Source organism: Penicillium soppii (assembly GCF_028829465.1).
Source record: "Penicillium soppii strain IBT 18220 chromosome Unknown utg000004l, whole genome shotgun sequence".
Classification (NCBI taxonomy): domain Eukaryota; kingdom Fungi; phylum Ascomycota; class Eurotiomycetes; order Eurotiales; family Aspergillaceae; genus Penicillium; species Penicillium soppii.
In genome coordinates, this window is record NW_026643234.1 from 1,660,816 (window position 1) to 1,673,122 (window position 12,307).

Below are 12,307 nucleotides of genomic sequence, written 5' to 3' on the forward strand. Positions count from 1 at the left end.
CGCGAAATTTGATCGAGTACGAACGTTCTATTGGAGATTCCTCGTTAGCAATGGTCACAGTTTCATAACAAAGAAAATTGCAAGTGTGAAAAGGCCAATGTCAGGTCCTGGGGCGTAATCCCGGACTTGTAAAGCTTGGTCCGCAAGTGATGCGAGAAACATCTCTCGGACTGGTGCCAGCTAAAAGTCTCATCATGTGAGGCCAATTGAGTGTTGGGGTTGAGATGGTAGGGCAGAGATTTTGCACACAACCATTTTTTTTTCCTCCACTCAAGGGGTATATTTTAAAGCAAAAGAAAAGAGCAATTGCACACTTACAGTGATAATAATCAAGCCCAGTACATCAAGGACTTGGATGATGAAGTGAATTAAAATAGAAAGAAGTCGAGGGGGAAAAGAGCTATTTGAAGCATCGCGGGACGGAAGACTCTAGAAGGTGCACGTGACTTAGTTGGATTTCTCTAATAGTGAGGTCATTCTTCACTTCTATCACCTACAAAATTGTACTTATTGTATTTATTGTACAGAACCTTCTACATATTGTAATCAATCAAATAAATATTCATGGGCTTGCTCATGTTAATTCAAATATATGGATTCATACCTCACATCCCTGAAAGAGACCCAAAATTCAAAGTGTTGGAGGCACTGCCATAAAAACACTTGATCTATAACGAACGAATGGGGATATCATGTTGCAATCACACCGAAAAACAAACCAAAACGAACACCGAAATAATCATAAAAATAAAGAAAAGGATCTCCAATAATCCACTCTTTCATTCTTCCAACTGCTCTAAATCCTCCCAGCCATCTTCGCTGACAAGCTGTTCCTTCACCCGTTCTCTCAGCCCTTCAATCTGGCTTCCCAGTGCCTCAGCCCATTGGCCTTCAACAGTAGCAACCTTGTCCTTGAGATCAGTTGTAAGAGCTAGCTCTTCATCAGCACGAGTCTCCATCATCTCACGACGCACTTCCTCTTCTGTCTCTCCACACTTAACGCGTTCAGCTTCCACCAGAACCCGATTAGCCCGCATAACAGCAGATCGCACCTCATGCAAGAGACAAAGTAGGTTCGTCTGTGATTCGATGAACTGATAACTTGACTTCTCCGCATGTGAGAGCAACGTATACAAGTACTGCAGTGGATGGTTATGGTAGCTGGGATTTTCCTCGTATTCGGCTGGTGGAATCTGCACTTGGAAGCCTTGTAGATTTTCGGGCACCTGTTGCACGAGGGCTAGTAAAGACGGCGCGATATCCCAGAATGCGGATAGCTGCACCTCGACGCCTCGTACGACATTCTGCTCAATGACATCCAGGAAGGATTCGAGACGAGATAGCGCCTCATTCTCGAACTGCACACGTCGGTTCAGGGCATCGTGAGAGAAGAATGCTTGTGTTTCTTGTATCTTGTCTTCGTTCTTGGTCTGTATGTAGGGCAGAAGTGCAACGGCTTTATATTTATCGTCGCGGTCACTGATCAAGTCGAAGGACTCCCGGTGGAGCTGCTCGCGGGCCTCAAAAAGCCATTTGAGTTGCGTGAGTTTCTCCAGTAGCTCTGGCTTTTCATCACCCTCTTCTTGAGTTTCGTCTGGTGTTCCACGCTGGGCGTCGTCGGAGAGCAGGCTAGTGAGCTCGTCAATGCAGCTTGTGGCTCTGCCAATTCTGTCGACGATGATTGCGTGCATCGGCTTGAGGACAGTTTCTTGGTACATGTCAAGCTGGCGTTTAACCATCAATTTTTCTCGCTCGTTCTCTTCAACGATCATCGCTGCCTCCGCCTCTGCAGCCTCAGTAAAAGTGAGGCTACCTTCTTGGATTTGGCTTTGTATATTTGACTTGAAGTGACGGTGGCCCTCATTGACTTGTTGCTGGTGTTCTTCCAACATTCGTTCAATGTCAGCCTTGTACCGATGTCTGGTGGTTTTGACCTCGGTGAGATCTGTGATTGATCGGACAGTAGTTCGGTGGGTGACCAAATCAGGATGGCTGTTGTTCACGGCAGGATGATGGCGGGGATAAGGTGGAGGTAGGGTGATCAATCGTGAGATGTCCAAGCTGCGTCTTCCTGGGTACTGATGCCCAGTCCCGGTGGAGTTTGCGGGAGATCCATCGTTAGACCCGACTTTCTCGGGGGGTACACATCAGGGCCATACTCCGAGGGGATATCGCTCATTCTCACTTCGTTGGGGGCAGAAGGGGTCAACTCCTGGTCCCAATGCATGGCGTCTCGAGGTAAGCCCATGTATTTTGATTCACGTTTGGATCGGTGAACCCGTCTCTCGTCTCCCTCGCTGCTAGAACCAGTCTTGGATTCCCACCAACGACTTGGTGCGCGGCCCCGGGAGCTCATCTCGTCATTGCTCATATTCAGGCTGGCAATTGGCGACAAACAAGGTTGGTAGTTGTTCCACCACGTAGACTCCGGCCGGTTCAAACGATTCTGTGGTATGTCCAATTTTGGGGGGGCCATCATCTTTGTCGGCTGAATAAATGGCAACTCGAAGAGATTGCTTCGTACATCGTCGACTTGAAAAGACTCCCACGCCTTGGAATACCGCTGACGCCGGATCTGAGATTCGGCGAGAATGTAGTCTGCAAAGATCTTGAGTGCTTCGGTTTCGTCGGCGGTAGACGCTTCCTTCTCAATGAAAGCTTTGTGTCTCTGAATGGCCTCCTGAAGAAAATTAGAGTCCTGTCTCATTACTGCTTCCATAGACACCTGTCTCCGTGGTGATTGACTAGGCGTTCGACGTGGCGACAAGGGCTTCAGTATCGAGACAGCGTCGTTAGGCATGTGAAGAATGTGGGAGATTGGTCGGTCTTCCGCCCCTCGGGAGGAAGCGCGGGGGCGTGGCCGGACATCCTTTGCCGAGTTGAGAGGCGGAGTTGGCAGCGCCTTGGGTGGTATTGCTTGATTAGCTTCCTTGGGATGTCGCGAATGGCCCATTCCGTTTGGCGAGAACGGAGGCGTATGTGCAACTGCAACAGAAGGACCGGCAAAGCTTGGCTGCTGGTTGGGGGTTCCGTGAGGTGATTGTTCTGAAAACAAGCCACATGAGGATGCTCGAGATCGCGTGGAAAGAATTTGTCCCTCCGATCCAATACTCCGAGTACTATGAGTAGGAGTATGCTTCCCCGACGATGGATGACGATTTTGGTCGGGACTGCTGTTTTGCTCTGGTAGGATGAGGTTCGACGGTTTGACCTGCTCAAGAGCATCGGCCCAAGGGTTGCCAGTTGTAATTACCGCACTAGGAGGCTCAAAGATTTGACTTTGCCGATTTCTCCGTTCAATCCGCCTTTCACGGATGCCTTTGGTACTTGGATCGCGGACTGCTGAGCTACGGAAAAGACCTCCGCTACGGGGAGTCTTTTGGCTAGAGGGGTCGTGAGAATCTCCACTCGGTTCTGGTGCATTGGCAGCCTCGGCCGTGTTAAAAGTTAAAGCTTCTGTTGGTCGACTGTTTAGGTATCCCTCATCTATCCAGTCAGCTGGTGTAGGTGGGATGCTTCCCAATCCTGTTCCTAGGATAGGGGGCGCCCTTCTCATTGTTCTAGCGGATCCTTGTGAGCTGGATCCTTGTGGCGTTCTCATTGATGAATCTGACGATCCACTCACGCTGACAGACCTGGCGGCAGGAGGAGGTCCTGGTGGCGGTGGTGGAAGCTGCAATCCTTGGCCCCAGTTACTGTCTGATGGTGATCGATGTCGCGATTGACTTGCAGCTCTCGATGACCCCGCGCTGCTTACCACGGCCCCAGCAGAAGCAGCTCTTCGGGATGCTGGAGGTCGAGATGGTGTCTCCAAGTGAGCAGGTGTTGTATATACATGCTCTCGAAAAACTGGCGAAGATTGAGCTTGGTCGTAGTGGGACAACATGGGCCGATGATTTGCCGGAGAATTGTATTGCGCAGCCTGGTCGCTCCTATTCACTGCATGCCCTTGGGGTGGAGGTGGCGGCGGAGGTAGCGGCTGCCGCTGAGACCCTAAATCAGATGGGTAAACCATAGAAAGTGGCCTCGGACGGTTTGTGCGTCTTTGAAACTGCACAGGCATGTCATAATCGTTTTCTCTCCGATTAGGAGGAGAAGGCGTTGCTGCGAAAATTGGATTTGCCTGGCCAGAACAGTCCGGAGATATTCGGTTCTGATTGCCAGGGGGTGAATATGGCGGAGGAGGAGCTGAAGATACCTCATCTACAATTAGTCAATAAATATTTCAAGCCAGTTTTGCAGTGACTACATATTGAAGACAGAAAATATCGGTATAGACAGACCTGAGTCATTTCTTTGCGGCATTACCTGGTGCATACTGCTTGGGACATACTGGCCCTGCGCCTGGGACCTTCCGGGGGGGCCCCAGTCTTGGGGGTTATAAGGAACATTATATACGTTTCTGGCTGCCATCGAAGATGACGAGACTGATCTACCGTTCAGGGGAGTTGGGACGCAGGGCGATTGACTGTGAGTGAACGGACTCGAAAGCGAAGTCATTGATGAAGGGGTCGGCGTAAGACCAAGGCCAGCCCCGAGACCCTGGTATTGAGAACCGTTCAGTGCAGTTGTCAACAAAGGTGGCTGCACAGCATGTTCTCGGCGACCTCGCGATTGTGGATTTCTGGGACTTGCAGCTGTCGACGGCCAACCTTGGTGGTGGCTATCCAACGGCTGCTCGTCGCCTGCATGATTTGAACCCAACCAGCTAGATGAGGGCAATCAGTATCCTTCGCTCGTATAGAAACTCTCTCTGCAGGAATTGATGGGCCATACCTATTCATACTGTGCTGTGCATCCATTTAGGAGGCCCGCTCCAAAGCCATAGCTACCGCGCGAGTGAAAGAGATCGCAGACCCAGCAGTAACAAAGAAAAAGCTATTGGCCGTGAAACAGGCCTGACGCCAATTTTTCTATTCTTTGCAAGAGCTGCGGAGTACAAGCTTGTTCTGGGCAGAAGAACCCCAACCCTAACGCGCCATACGACCAATTACTACAGACCAGGGCACCATATAGGGGCCAAAGATCTAAATTTGGAACAGAATGAGAAAGTATTTCAGGGTCATTTAACCAAAAAACGATAACAAATGAACTAGGTCGAAGCGGGGATTTTTATGCAACTTAGAGGATTCTCATCACACATAGGTCCAAGCTCGGCGCTTATCGTTCTTTATGACAGGCCCAACGATGTTGTCCCCGTATTAATTTAATACATTATAGGTCAATATCTCATGAAACACGGGATTGTCAATTTAACAAAGCTACACAAGTGACTAGATTGTGCAGGGATATCCAAAAATATAGATACAGGTGTCTAAGATACAAGATAACGTATTTAACCACCGAGCCGCCATAACCCCCGAGTCGCCACATAATCTAAAACATGTCCATGAATTAGCACTTAATTAATTCAACCATCCACTATGCCACCAATTCGCCCCCAAACCTCTCGAAATTCAGTAGAGCAGGAGGGTAGGATCTTATTAGCAATACAAGCTCTTAAGAAACAAGATATCGCTACTGTTTCTCTCGCTGCTCGCACTTTCAATGTACCACGTTCCACTTTACGCGATCGTATCTCCGGCCGCACCGAGCGAAGAATTGTACGCGCAAATTCACATAAACTCACAGAGATTGAAGAAGATTCCCTTCAAAATTGGATACTCTCTATGGATGCTCGCGGATCAGCCCCTCGGCCTTCTGCAGTTCGAGAAATGGCGAATCTTTTACTCGAATCACGCGGAATAACCCCGGCTCCTTCGGTCGGTGAGAATTGGGTTACAAAGTATGTGAAAAGGCATCCCGAATTATCGAGTAGATTCTCGAGGCGCTATAATTATGAGCGTGCAAAATGCGAAGATCCAAAAATCATCGGGGAGTGGTTTACTCTCGTCCAACAAACTATTATCCAATATGGGATCAACCCCGACGACGTTTATAACTTCGACGAGACTGGTTTCGCGATGGGATTAACGTCAACCGCGAGGGTTATTACAAGGAGTGAATACTATGGTCGGCGATCGCTTCTACAGCCTGGAAATCGCGAGTGGGTAACTACGATTGAGTGTATAAATGCTTCGGGATGGGTACTTCCTCCGACTGTGATTTTTAAAGGTAGAATCTATATTGAGGGATGGTTCGATAACCTTCCCGATGACTGGCGATTTGAGATTAGTCCGAATGGATGGACGTCTGATGAAATTGGACTTCGATGGCTTAAAAAGCTTTTCATTCCATCGACTTCTTTAAGGGTAAAGGGTCGATATCGACTTTTAATACTCGATGGCCACGGAAGTCATTTAACCCCGAACTTCGATAAGATCTGCGAAGAAAACGACATTATCCCAATCTGCATGCCTCCGCACTCATCCCACCTTTTACAGCCGCTCGATATTGGTTGTTTTGCGGTGCTAAAACGTTCGTACGGTCGGCTTGTTGAAACCAAAATGCGGAATGGGAGTAACCATATCGACAAACTTGATTTCCTCGAAGCCTACCCTTCCGCCCGCTCCGAGACATTCAAATCCGATACTATTATCAATAGCTTCGGAGCAGCTGGTCTAGTACCTTTTTCACCTGATCGAGTAATTACAAAGCTCAGTATTCGCCTTCGAACCCCGGACCCCCTCTCAAGTCAAGAGAGCGAGTGGGAACCAAAAACGCCTTCGAACTGTACACAATTACTAAAGCAGGCTACATCAATCAAAGCATTGCTTCATACGAGATCCCGGAGTCCTCCGAGCCCACTTAATAATGCGATAAACCATGTTCTAAAGGCCTGCCAAATTCAGATGCAATCGAGTGCTTTTCTGGAGAAAGAAGTACGCGGGTTACGAGCCGAAAACGAGAAAAAGAAGCAGAAGCGGACTAGTTCTCGAAGGTATATACCCTCGGCCGAGGGCCTCTCAGTTTTAGATACCTCAACATTAAATATGCAGGCAGAGGGAGTAATTGAACCACCTCCCCCTGGCCCTCACATAGCGGGGGAACCGGCTATTCGACCGCGGACGCGGCCCCCAGGGGGTGTGGAATATGCAGGTTGCCAGGGCATAGGAGAGAGACATGCCCAGATAGACCATTTCTTAGTTGAATAAAATTGATGGCGTTTTGGTTGAGATAAATGCATTTAAATTCAATGGGTTAGGCTGGGGTGGCGACTCGGGGGTTATGGCGGCTCGGTAGTTAAATACGTTAGAGCCATCTAAATATGCATAGATTTACTCCGCGCAGCCTTATGATTTTAGCAAAGATCAGACATTGGATTATTTTCATTGGTTTCTTTCAGCATTAACTCTCAGCTACTAGGTAGTGAAATTTGGAGACCACAACGTGATCCACTAGCCGAGGCCAACGGCCGTGGGCTGCGACATGACATGAGCCTGTTCAACTGATCGATATTAGTATTAACACTAACAAGCGATGGCAAGATACAATGAGGGATGGAAATTTTTCAGATAATGCCTTGTCACAGGCGATAGTCGTCAATTAAAATCCTTACGTTGACCGTCGTGATAAATTGAAGTGAATCATCATATAAAGATGAGGGGGCAAGACAAAACAAAAAAATTTCAGTAAGACTCACGGAGATATTTGAACCAGATCACCGGTGGCGTCTGCAGAATTAGTGTGCTCGGGTGTGTTTCTGTTCAGAATCCATCAGCATCGGGTACTGAATTGTCATTGCAGCAATGCAAATAGAGTCGTGACTGGTCAGGCAGGACACTCTCGTCTTTGCCAGCAAGCTGACTAGGACATATGCTTGTCTTTGTGGGTCGTTTCATCATGTAAAGGTGGAATTGGAAAGAGACAAGGTGTACATACACCCACAGTCAATAAGAACTGGTTGTTCTCTTTTGAAAAAAAAAAATTTAGTCCTGCCTTCAAAGAATTATTAGCACAAGCCAACAAGCTTTGATGAGTGAAATATTGTGTAGGAGTGGATGTCAGAAAGGCATGAATGGTATTAAAAAAAAGATGTGTCAGCATCGAAAACTCGAATCAGACTCGTCATCTAAAGGGTATCATCATAAAAGGCAGGGTAACATGAAACAAGACTTAATCGCATACCTTCTACGGTTACAATGAGTCTCAATCGGCACAGTCAAACAGGCTTCTATTCAAAAAGGTTAGTGACTGTGTCACACAACCATCTCACACAAGTCCATGAATATGAGTTGTCTCAGTGGGCGAGGTTTTCTAGGCCTGCCGCAAAAGGGCGTATCCATCATAACCGGACATTGTTTTCAACGCCGTCGGAGCCCAGTGCCGTTTCATCTTCGGACAGATGATGATAATGGTGTGTAGGTTGTATGAGCTTACCATTTAAGCTGGTAGCACAGATTCCTATTGGTCTTTTGAAATATCAGCACATGATCTGCAAATATTTTGATGCAAATGTTGAGGAATAAAAAAGATCAGAAATAGCCATTAAGTATCATCAACGACCAGAAGGTCTGAGACGGTAATTTCCAGCGTATTTTCATACACATCGCGTTCATCATGATAGGGTGGAAGGGTGAGGAGGAAAAGTAGTAGTTACTCACCATCTGTGCTTGTCGTTGATATGCAGGTTGCAAAACGATAAAATGTCTTATGTCATTTCTGGAAAGGCAAGTTAGCTCAGTCCATATCAAGGTTTGTGTGATAATTCAAAGTAATGATGTGGTATCAGACTGACGTGCAATAACAGAAGTTTCATTCCCCTTGAGGTCAAAGACTCTAGTTTGTTTGGTTATAGGTATCATCATGATGGAAGGTGCAAGGATAGGTAGGGGGGTCGAGGAAAAAAAGCGAACAAGGAACTCACCATCATTGCAAATCTTGCGAGTCAACTGCTGATTAGTGAAATAGACATTGTGATGATTGTTACGTGACCATAGGCCAAGGCCAAATGGAATCAATCTCCTTTTGCAGTGGAAGCATTAACCATGCTGGAGATGAGCGTAGGATGATGAAGATGAAAATTTTGGCGGCAGAAATTTGTACTTTTTCAAGCTCCTCGGCACGGAGCCACCTTCAGCCGAGGCTAACCGCCTTTGGTCTAGTTCCTCCTCACGTGAGTTTCGCTTAGTGAGGTTGTGGTCCGAGCGTGTCTCCAATATCAATCTTGCATGGAATACGGAGTACGATCTCATAGGTCTTACTTCAAATAGAATGTTATCTACATTAGAACTGTGGAGCAAAGGACCAACAATCTTTTTCCAAGGTTGTGCAACAATGAGAATCTGGTGAAAAATTATATGCATATATTAGTTTTCCAACTTTTGGGGAATAAGCATGCATCATATATACGAACTTCAGTCTCCCGAAGTATTCAATTTATTTCGATCGATGTGATATCAGGGGAATGGTTCAGTCAGCCTTAAACCATGGACACACAAATGTATTCTTTTCAATGGTTGTTTCTCAGAAAGCGATTTATTGAATAGCAGTATCTGGCTTTTTGGCAAAACTGAGACTATTCTTCAGCCACAGTGCTGCTCATATCATCAACCTTCTCGTATCTTTCCTTCAGCAGGAGGTTAACAAGATCCTGACGTTTCTTCCTCATTCCCTAATTAGGGAGGCTTGTTAAAGCGTCACGGCGTAAGGTGGAGGCTACTCTGTCTAAAGCCTGTAGAGATCGATAACATTTCTGCTGATCTAGACCAAGTTAGCGATAAGAAGAGCACCAAGATATCTCTACCAGGACCGACGCTGCAGAATGTCTCAAGTACGCTGCAATACGTATGAAGGAGTAATACGACAGATGCCATACACCGAAACATTTCGTGGCCGGCAATAAGGTCCTTTAACGCCTAGGAAGCGGTTACAACATGCCAACAAACCAACTTCTTACAAGGAAATTCGGGCAACAGTACGCTGAACTATTCACCGTACTTGAACAAGTTGGTCGACTTGCCTACAGGCTCAATCTACCACCTTCATGGAAGATACATCCGTTTATCAGCGTGCAACATCTAGAGCCAGCACCAGCAGACTCAGACCCCATAGGCTTTTGCTGAACTCCGCCGGTCTCCTCAAGGGCTAGTCATTTCTTTGCCTCGGTCGAATTCATGATTGGTGCGTGTTGATAGCAGCCACACTAGGGCTAGCTGCGCGGAAGATGGTGAGGATGGAAGCGCGAAAAGACGGCTATCTACGGCAGGCTGATCGGAGGGAAGATGAGGGAACATCGTGGTGTTGGTGGGAGGAGGAGAGCAGGGAAAGAGAAGAAGTAAGAGGAGAGCAAGAAAGAGGGGGGAAGGAAGTAAAAGCAAAGCGGGCAGGAAAGACTGAGAAAGTGAGAGAAAAGTAAGAGAAAAGCAAGAAAGGGCGCCCACAGAAGAGGTCGATAACACATATTGTCTAGATCTCTTGTTCATGTGAAAGCCTGACATTGGCCATGATGTTACATCTCCTAGGCTCATAATTTTGTGTATATGGACATGATTTCTAGACATGTGAACGTTTCTTCTCACGAGCCCAGAACTGAACCAGAACGGCCAGCATGACTAGCATGCATACATCGAGAGCGATAGTCCAGTTGTATCCAATTAGATACCGGGGTGCATCGACAGTCTTCCACACGCTGAGCAAAAACCATATCAGTAAACGTGGACTTGGCATATATAGACGGGGTTCTCAATCACTTACAAAAGCGGGATCCAGGCCCCAAATGTATTACCAATAGTGTTCATGGCACTGATGACGATGGCGCGCTCCTCGGCACTATGTGAACAAATTTCATTTGCCCAAGCATAGATGATAGCCGCAATACCATCAGCCGTGCCAGATAGGAAGAACGCAAAGAACTTCAATCCAACGGGAACATTCCAAATAGCAAGCACAATGCAAGCAAAGATATTAAGCACAGCAGTCACAGCAATAAGACTGGCCTTTGCATCGTAGATATCGGAGAGGACTGCACAAATCACAGATGCCACGATGGTGACGGCGGGCGAAACTGTCGTTATCGTGTTAATGCTCTCAACCGAATATCCCTCAGCCTTGAGCCAGAGAGACAACCCGCTGTTTGAAGATACACCATCGGCCTGGGAGAAGAAGAATGCAAAGATAACAAGCACCCACAGGCGCCATCCTTTCAGGATCTGAAAAACTTTAGCTTTAGTGAAAGGCTGACGGCCCTCGCGGTTCTCAGAGGCCATGCGCTCCTGCGCAAGACGAATTTCATCAGCACTCAGGAATCGTGAAGTGCATTTATCCGGTGTGCTAGGGAGAAGGCAGAGACCCAAGAATGCGATGGGAATTGTACAGGCGAAACCTAATATGGTCAGTTGCATTCATTAGCTAACATTGTTGATCAGTACTCACAAATGATATACAACCACCTCCACCCTTCAATCCCGTATCGACCATCTAACCTGGCATAAGCCCCTGCTTGAATATATCCGGAGCTCATACTGCCGACTTGGCTAGCAATGAAGAAGATGGCGCCACGGCGAGACAATTCGGAGCGCTTGTACCAACTACCTAAATACCATTGTACTGCGGGGAAGAAGAAGCCGCCTAGAGCACCGACAAAGAATCGGAGAGCGTAGAGCTGAGTGACGTTGCTGGCTTTGTATTGCGCTAAGGTGAAAACGCCCCAGAATAGGTCTGCGGCTGGCAGGAAGTAATTCACCGGGCAGCGGGTCATCTAGCCGCAGTCAGTAATCGGAATATCGGTGGAAATTTATATCAACTAACCACCAGGGTCAAGGGAATCTGCATCGTAATAAAGCCAACCCTATACCAAGTCAGTACCAATCCCAACCGTTGCTTGCTATTTACCCCTTGTAGACGTACATGTAGACCGTCTGCAGATAATTCAACTGATTACCATATAGCTTCAAATCTTCTTTCATTCCACTGACATAGGCCGTACTCGTAGCCGATGAGTCGAGGACTTTCGCCCAGTAGGCCAAAAAGACGAAGACGATAATCAGTCCATCAAGCTTGAGGATCAATCGACGCTCGGCTGGGGTATCCGTAGGCGCAAACCATTCGTACCATTTCTGGCGTGCAGGTTCAGATAATTGCTGAACCTCTGATTTTGTATTCGGAACCGGGTGCTCTTCGGCTGCCATTGTTGGAGATTTTTCCATGACTGGGGAGGACATGGTGGAATGTAACAATTGTACAGGTCAGATAGTGAGATTTTCACATTTTTGCCCAGGATTATATGGAAGTTCCATGCCAAAGCACGCCATCGATCACAGGAATGAGGCGCCATCGGAATCCCCTCGGAAATTTTGAAGCTATTCCCAATATCGTATCAAGCAATTGCCAAGCTCCGTTGTGATTCGCTGGTGGGGATAAAACTGCC

At 47.3% G+C, this 12,307-nt stretch overlaps 2 protein-coding genes across 2 annotated transcripts; both read right to left on the reverse strand.

Moving 5' to 3' along the window:
- Window positions 1-779: 779 nt before the first annotated feature.
- N7529_004045 (uncharacterized protein) lies at window positions 780-4,802 on the reverse strand (the record flags this gene model as incomplete). The annotated part of the gene is made up of 4 exons (XM_057239572.1): window positions 780-2,067; window positions 2,145-4,104; window positions 4,320-4,708; window positions 4,777-4,802. The coding sequence occupies 4 exons, from the start codon at window positions 4,800-4,802 to the stop codon at window positions 780-782; spliced, it is 3,663 nt and encodes a 1,220-aa protein (XP_057098867.1).
- A 5,632-nt stretch (window positions 4,803-10,434) lies between these two features.
- Window positions 10,435-12,101, reverse strand: N7529_004046 (uncharacterized protein; the record flags this gene model as incomplete). The annotated part of the gene is made up of 5 exons (XM_057239573.1): window positions 10,435-10,570; window positions 10,636-11,263; window positions 11,314-11,638; window positions 11,689-11,728; window positions 11,788-12,101. The coding sequence occupies 5 exons, from the start codon at window positions 12,099-12,101 to the stop codon at window positions 10,435-10,437; spliced, it is 1,443 nt and encodes a 480-aa protein (XP_057098868.1).
- Between the last annotated feature and the right edge of the window lie 206 nt (window positions 12,102-12,307).